General features: G+C 37.9%; 2 protein-coding genes across 2 annotated transcripts; both read left to right on the top strand.

Moving 5' to 3' along the window:
• Positions 1-530: 530 nt before the first annotated feature.
• LOC140140677 (uncharacterized) lies at positions 531-1,106 on the top strand. Its single transcript, XM_072162434.1, has one exon. It carries the CDS (start codon positions 531-533, stop codon positions 1,104-1,106), a length of 576 nt encoding a protein of 191 aa, XP_072018535.1.
• A 3,516-nt stretch (positions 1,107-4,622) lies between these two features.
• Positions 4,623-6,971, top strand: LOC140140676 (uncharacterized). The gene has a single exon (XM_072162433.1). It carries the CDS (start codon positions 4,623-4,625, stop codon positions 6,969-6,971), a length of 2,349 nt encoding a protein of 782 aa, XP_072018534.1.
• The last annotated feature ends 1,900 nt before the right edge of the window (positions 6,972-8,871 follow it).

Raw genomic sequence — 8,871 nt, 5'->3', positions numbered from 1 at the left:
ACTATTGTGCCACTGCCAGAACTCACTACCACACACCCTACCCAAGCACTCCACCATCCTACCCCACCCATCTACCCCACCACCCTATCCCGTACCCCACCACCCTATCCACTGCTCCACCAGCATCACCCTATCCACTACCTCTACCACCATGATACCTTTTCTTATACCCTACCACCCTTATCCCACTACCCCAACACCATACCTTACCCACCTACTGCCCTGCCACCCAGAATCCTACCCCAACCACTCTTACCCCACCACATCCTACCCTACCTCTTCTTGTACTGACGAGCCTGATCAACGTTGTCAAGAAATCAGATTTTAATCAGTTATGGTGGTATGAATTACCCTGACATGTTTCTATTGTTTTTTAAAACTCACTTCCAGGTGTCCCTTTTCCCTCCATGCAGGGGTAAAAATGTACACTCCTTCAAAGTTGTACTTTCCTCATCAAGACCAGTGCTGTCCCTATTGCTTCATCTCCGGAAGTTCGCGACTTAGGCGTGTTGTTCGACGAAAATCTCAAAATGGTCAGCCACGTAAATGACATTTGTCGCCGTGCATCATATGCAATTCACAGGATCGGCAAACTTCGGCGTTACCTAGATTCGGACAATACAGAGAAATTAGTGCATGCGTTCGTCACTTCCAGGTTAGACAACTGTAATAGTATTCTTGTTGGTCTACCCGATAAGGATATCTCCAAACTACAGCGTGTCCAAAACATGGCTGCCCGTGTAGTAACCCTCACCAGGAAATCAGACCATATAACCCATGTCTTGTACAAACTCCACTGGCTTCCAGTAAGAGAAAGGATTGTTTATAAAATTCTTCTGTTGACATTCAAGATACTCAACGGTGAAGCTCCCGCATATCTCTCTAATCTTGTGTCGCGCTACATTCCATCAAGGACCTTGAGATCTGCGTCACGCAATCTGCTGTCTGAAATTCCCAGCAAGACTGTAACATACGGAAGGTGCTTCTCGGTTGTAGCGCCCAAGTTCTGGAATTCCCTCCCGGATTCCGTCCGAAACTCTGCCACTACAGCACAACTCAAATCGCGCATGAAGACTCACCTTTTTAAATCTGTGTATGACACTTAATAACAACTCTTGCCGATGTCTTCCGCTTGTCTGTTGCAGCTCCTGTTTTTTGAACTTGATTTAATTGTGTATATTATTATATTGGTTGTATATATTGCTTACCAATTTTTAAATCAAAAATTGCTGTTTTTTAAATTATTTTTGCTGTTTTTTTAAATCTTGCCATGCTGTTAATGCTAAAAGCACTGTTTCATTCCTCTTGTGTCATTTGCTCGTTTCCTGAGGCAGTTGGTTTTAAAATCATTATCGTTTATTTTGTTTGCTGTTATATATTTTGCTCTTTCATGCATTTTGTAGTGTAAGTTAAGTGTAATTAAGTTGTTCAGCGCATAGTGACCTTTTAGTTTGATGCGCTTTATAAATGCATTTTATTATTATTATATTATTATTGACCCCGAAGTCGGGGGTCAATAGGGACACCAAACTTTTATTAAAAAAATATATACCCCCCACATATATTTAATTTTTTATAATGGTGGATTAAAGGCATCATGGGTGGACATAATATGCCCTCAAAAGTTTGGCTCATGGGGCTACAGGAAAAAAACTACAATCTAGAAAGTGCCGAAACTGTCCCTATTCGGTACCGTACATCCTGAAATTAGGTATGCTAGGCCTAGGTGAATTCAAATTTGCCATCAAACTGCGTCATTTTATACATCAAATTAAAGCTCTTGAGTAAACAAAGCCAAAACTGAAAACCTTTTTTTCATAGCACTTTCCGTATCAAAGTTACATCTTATCTTGTCAAAGATTGACTAAATCATCAAAAAGATTCTGCTAGCAAAATTCCCCCAAAACGGCATTTAGTAGGAATCCCAGGCAAACCTTAGTTACCGGTAACACATTTGCTAGTCAGTCAAATTCGCCGACAATGTCAATGCATATTTACATACAAATTTAAAACAACTGGCCGAAGAAAGAAACGTCCTGTACATAAATATGCTTTCTATACCGTACTTCACTTGACCCAAATATATGATTTTTTATGTTGATAAGACAGGCGCACATGGAATTTTAGAGGGATTTTGATAGCAGTTCCATTAAAAAAAGCTGCTATCATAATGAGACTTAAGATCTAGAAACACCCCCGAAATGCCGTTTTGGGGAATTTTGCTAGCTGAATCTTTTTGATGAAAGTCAATCTTTGACAAGATGTACCTTTGCTACGGAAAGTGCTATGAAAAAAAGGTTATCAGTTTTAAGTTTAAGTGTATACATAAAGAACTTTGTATTACATGTATACCGAATGAGGTATCAAAATATGCAGAACAAAATTCTCTATCTACCGATTACTTTATTTCGTAATAGTTGTAGTGTCTTTAATAAATGGGTTTTGGGTACTTTTTATGTGCAGTTTATACTATAAAAAAAAGTAAAAGGGACAAAATATCTTACTATTTCTCTTTATTATTATTAATTGCAGTGAGTGAAAAATAAAAATAAAAAACCACAATACATGGAAAATGGAGTGTGGGTTGATGCCAATGACACCGTAAACCCTAAAAGAAGGTATGTAAACAACATTCTCTTTGATTGTGTAAAATGTGTGCATTTTTCAAATTTATTACCCTGCATTGTACAAACTGCAGTTCATATACTCGGCAGTGGGGTTTGACCCCCACCCTTTTTATTTTATCCCCACCCTTTTTATTGAAGCACCCTTTATATTGAAAATTCCTGACCCCCACGCTTTATACTGAGGCACCCTTTACACTGAAAATTCCTGACCCCACCACTTTTTGCTTTTTTCCCCAATTTGTATACATTGATGAAGTCACAGGCAATTTGGTTCAAAGTAAATCAAGTACGCCGAATTCTGCACATATGCATCAAATGGAATTTTATCTTGCGATATTATATGGTTTGCTGGCAGTGGTTTGGCACTTTTTGTGGTTTGGCACTTTTTGTGGTTTGGCACTTATTCTTGGAAACTAGGATGATTTTATCAATCATTTTTTTTAGTAAGCTGGCACTCCCACCCTTTTTATTTTACTCCTATCCTTTATATCAATCCACCCTTTTTACCAACAAAGTTTAAACCCCAACCCTTTTAAGGATTTTCCAAATTTCAAAGTGGCACCCTTTGAAAAGGGTGCCCTGCCAACAGTGAGTTGCAATGAAGACATTGGAAAGAGCTTTTCAGAATATCAGAGGACAACTTTTTCAGAGTTTTTAAAGTTTGCCCAGAAAATTGGCACACACATGCATGTGGTCGCTATGTATACAATGCTAGCCAAAAGTTGGTTTGTACAGGGGTGTTCTTAATTTGCTATCTGTGCTGTGTGAACAACATACAATGTGCAGTCTGATCCCTTGGGCAATTACATGTATATAGCCCAGAAATGTGCAGAAGCTCTTTGCAGGGCCACCAAAAATATCAACTACATGTACTCGACCTTATAGTGCAGGCTACTTTTTAGGGCAAATGAAAAACAAAAATGACAAAGAGTAAAACAAAATGAAAAATGTATTGAAAAATGCACACATGAAGTGTAGTTACTGTTAAAGCCAGCTAATGTTGCACTATATCATAGTCTGCAGTATACCTTTCTTGAGTCGGTAATTTAGATGTTTTTTCCTATCTGCTAGTAGAAGACGCATATTAAGTTGCATCAATTAAATTGCTGACATGTTGTAAATAAATTATATATATATATATATATATATATAAGTATTATTTTTCAGGTGACTAACTTTGGAATTAAAAGTGCTCAAACCCATTACAGGTGAGCGTAGAAACAAATTCAAAGTATAGACCTCTGGAAAAGGCAACCGTTGCTACTAGTTTCACAGCATACCCTCACTTACGATCATTGGGTATACCGATCATCAGACGGATAATTTGTCATGATTTCAAGTTAACACAAATGCATATACAGGTATATACATTCTGTGGTGCAAATCTGTCTCTTTATATATATATATATAAAAATGCAGCTCTCGGTAACTCATTGGGTGTAGGATCTGCCAAAAATACCGGGGTCTTTTCATGGGCACATGATGTATGTCAATATATGGGAGTGCCCCCCCCCCCCACGCGGGCCCAAATGTAATGATGAGAAGTAGAACGGAAATGATGCAAGGAATCTAACTAGCATAACAGATTTCTGCAAAAAAAAATTGAGAAAATCTCTACATTTGATTTTACGTCACTGACTCGAGGAAGGGATACGGACTATTTACATGTAGCTGTTTCTTGACCGAACAAAGTTGTTTAAAATGATCTTGGTGTTTACTGTGTTGCCAACTCCCTCCCCTTTGTTAGATTTTCCACGCAGATGTAAAAAGTTTTGGGGCGACCATTTTACAAATTCTCATTGGATCTGCTCGCCGGCTACACCCTAACATTTCTGGATATCTCTGATAGCGACAGCCTGACTAGGTGTTGTGTTCTTGTTTTTGCCCAGGATTTTAATTAGACCAAATGACGTGTTCTACCAAAGTGGCAAACCTTATTGCCAGTCTTACAAAATGTACTTTATTTTTTGCTTTGAAACAGAATAATGGCATCAGATGGATTCCAGTTGTGAGAAAGTCTCCACAAATGGCGTCACTTCAGAGCAATCATCAACATGTGATTGGAGCAGTCATATAAATGGTAAACAACAGAAGTCTTTGAAATGTGATAAAAATGATGGGTTAAGAACTCAGAAACCTATCAGTACTAAAAAGAAGCGTTTTACAGCTAACTGTAAATTTTGTAACAAGGAGTTTAAGGATAGACATCAATGGATAGAACATGAACGTATTCATACTGGCGAGAAGCCCATATTGTGTGAATTGTGTGGCAAAACCTTTGCAAGACTACGTAACCTGGTACAGCACTTGGAATGTGTTCATACTGGGCCCTTTCAGTGTAAATATTGTGACAAAACTTTTGCAAGGTCAAGTAGGCTAAACGAGCATGAACGTGTGCATACGGGAGAGAAGCCTTTTTTGTGTCAATTTTGTAACAAAAGCTTTGCAATATTCAGAAAGTTCAAAGAGCATCAACGTGTTCATACTGGAAATAAGCCCTTCACGTGTACATGTTGCAATAAACGGTTTGCAACATCAAGTAAGTTAAAACGGCACACTGGAGGGACGCGCTTGGTAGATTTTTGCAAATTTTGTAAGAAATTCTTTGCAGTGTCATCAGGTAACCTAGCAAAGCATGAATGCATTCCTGTTGAAGCTATATTTAGATGTATGTTTTGTGATAGAGCCTTCATTGGTCCAGATGAATTGAAGAAACATGAACGTATCCACACCAAAGAGAAACCTTTCAAATGTGAAGTCTGCAACACAGGCTTCAGAGAGATAGATCATTTGGAAAAGCACAAACTTATTCATAGCAAGGAGAAGCCTGTGAAATGTAAGTTTTGTGGCAATGGCTTCACCACTTCAAGCAGCTGGGATAAGGGTGATGAAAGTCATTCTAAAATAGAGGTTTTTACATGTCTATGCAATTTTTGTAACTATGGTTTCACATGGTCAGGTAGTGTGCTTAAAGACCGAACTGAAGAGAAGCCCTTTGAGTATAAGTGTGTAAGTACAGTACTATCAGATTCATTAAAAGTACACCAAGGTATTCAAAAGATAGTGAATATAATTGAAACAACGACTGCTGAATGTAATTCATCAACTGAAGCCTCTTCGAGGGCAGATTGCTCACGTAAAAGTATTGAAGCCTCTACAAGGGCAGATTGCTCACGTGAAAGGATTCAACCTGAAGTGAAACCTACTGAATGTGAAACTCTAAATGAAGCCTCCACGGGGTCTGACTACACAAATGTACATGAAAGGATTCACAATGTAGAAAAAGCTTTTGAATGTATGTCTTCAGGTAAAGCCTCTTCAGACTTAGAGCAGGATGGTATTTATGTCAAAGAGGAGCCTTTAGAATGGGATTCTTTAAGAGAAGCCTCCTGTAACACAAATGTACATGAAAGAATTCACACCGAAGAGGCGACTTCTGAATTGAGCTCCACAAACGGAGCCCCTACTGAGCATGTGGGTATTGATATTAAAGAGGAGCCTTTTGAATACAAATCTGAAAGCGAAGTCTCTGCAGTATCGGATAACTCAACTGTTGTCGGGAGTATTCGTAATGCAGAGAACCCTTGTGATGTAAGGTCTTCAAACGGTGGCTCTGCAAATGATGATATTGATATTAAAGAGGAGCCTTTTGAATGGGAGTCTTCCCCGTTGTCTGATAACTGGAATGCAAATCAAATAAGTCGTACTGAAGAGAAACATTTGTTATGCAACGAAAGCTTCATAAGATCAGATCATTTGAAGGAACATGACTATGCTCTTACTGAAGAGGTTTCTTTGGGATATATGTCATCTGGTGAAGCTTCTGTCGAGCATAAAGAGGAATGCAAGTCTGAAATTCAGGAGCATCTTGAATGCGAATCTTCAAGTGTAGCCTCTGAAGTGTCAGATAACATAAATGTATATGATGATATTCAAAGTAAACAGAACTTACAGAAGCCTGTTGACCATTTATTATGCAACAAACGCTTCACAAGATCAGATCACTTGAAGGAACATGACTATGCCCTTATGAACACGACATCTTTTGAATGTAAATATTGTGACAAATGCTTCACTACATCAAGTGACTTGAAAAAACACGAACTCAAATGTACCGAGAAAAAGGCTCTCCAATGTAAATATTGTAACAAAGGCTTCGAACATGCACATAATTTGAAAGTTCATGAAGACATTCATATTAAAAACACACCCTTGATATGTCCGTTTTGCAACACAGGCTTCACAGCATTTGTTGACATGGAAAGACATGAATGTATCCCTCCTACAGAGAAGCCTATTGAATGCCCAAATTCGAACAAATGCTTCACAAGTCATGGCATTTAAAAACACATGTAAATGACATCACAACCTCAAGTCGTCACATGACGGTACCTACCCAAGAGAAGCTCTATGAATGCACATGTTGTAACAAAGGTTTCACAACTTCAAAAAACTTGAAAGCACATGAACTTAATATTCATATTAAAGGGAAGTCTTACACGTGTACATTTTGTAACAATGGATTTACACAATCAAGTGACTTGAAACGCCATGAACGTATTCATATAAAACATAAACCTTACAAATGTAGATTTTGCAACAAAGGTTTCACACAATCAAGTGGACGGAAACGCCATGAACAAATTCATACCGGAGAAAAACCTTACAAATGTACATTTTGTAACAAGGGTTTCATACGGTTATTTGACTTGAAAGCACATGAACGTATTCATACTGGAGAGAAGCCTTACCTATGTACATTTTGCGGCAAAGGCTTTTCATCGTCCAATAACTTGAAGCAACATGAACGTATTCATACTGGAGAGAAGCCTTTCAAATGCACATTTTGTAACAAGGGTTTCATACGACCAGATTACTTGAGTTTCGGAGAAGCGTTTCAAATGCAAAGTCTGAGTGTAACAAGAGTTTCACATGGTCAAGTACCTTGAAAGCACATGATCGTATCCATACTAAAGAGAAACCTTTCAAATGATGCACAGTTCGGAGAAGCGTTTCAAATGCAAAATCTGTAACAAGAGTTTCACATGGTCAAGTACCTTGAAAGCACATGATCGTATCCATACTAAAGAGAAACCTTTCAAATGTACATTTTGTAACAGAGGCTTCACACATTTAAGTAGCTTGAAAAGACATGAACGTATACATACTAAGGAGAAGCCTTTCAAACGCAAAGTTTGTAACAAAAGGTTCACTCAGTCGAGTACCTTGAAAGCGCATGAACATATTCACATTAAAGAGAAGCCTTTTAAATGTAAATTTTGTAACAAGGGTTTCATACGACCAGATTACTTGATAGCACATGAATATATTCATATTCCAGTTTCGGAGAGGCCTTATAAATGTAAATTTTGTGATAAGGGCCTTATATCATCACGAAACATGAAAAGACATGAGCATATACATGGTAAAAAAATCCTTTAGATGTACACTTTCTAACAAAAGCTTCATGGATACACCAAAAACTGTTAAACGAAAGTGCTCATTGAAACAAAAAGGAATATTTTGAATGTTCATTGCGCAAACAAGCTTTGTACACATGCTAGTTTGAATACTCATCGATCATATCATAATAAAAGTCAAGGTGAAGAAGGTAGTATTTACCAATGCCAGTTTTGCAGCAAATACTTTTCAAATTTGCATACTTTTATGGAACATGAACGTATCTGCTCGAATTCGAACAGTGCCACTATAGTCAAGTAATTAATGGTAGAGGAAGAGACCTAATGTCTGCTGACCAAATCGGCAAATCTTTGTAATGAAGGTTTCAAAGGTTTGTTGGCATGCCTGAAGGGTACTGAATAATTTGGCTTGGGCTGCCCTCTTCAAAGTGTCAGCCATTTTTGGTAGGGGTCAATTAAGGTCCAACAGGGGGTCAAAATCATAAATTATCCCAATTCTTTAAAACAAAATTACTCGCTGGTCATGAGAAATCCAAAAAGGTTTAGTTTGCCCTAGCTGCGACCTTAGGATACGGAGCTATGGTCGGAAACGTCGCAAAGGTCAAACTAGCTTTTTTGTTTGTTTGTGTTAGCAGAAATGTGTTTGGAAAATCATGTTGTATAAACATACTTGGGATATGTTGTACACTATATCATATTGGAAAATAGATCTCATCTCAAATTGGATAAAATTGATTTACAATATAAGCAGGAATATATGGTCAATTCCAGCGAAAGGGACAAAATTCTCTCTATGTTAACTTTCCACTTTAAAATGTCATTAA

The sequence above is a fragment of the Amphiura filiformis genome, chromosome 19 (assembly GCF_039555335.1).
Source record: "Amphiura filiformis chromosome 19, Afil_fr2py, whole genome shotgun sequence".
In the NCBI taxonomy this organism is placed as follows: domain Eukaryota; kingdom Metazoa; phylum Echinodermata; class Ophiuroidea; order Amphilepidida; family Amphiuridae; genus Amphiura; species Amphiura filiformis.
Note: the sequence above shows the minus strand (reverse complement) of the source record. Positions and strands in the feature narration are given on the sequence as shown.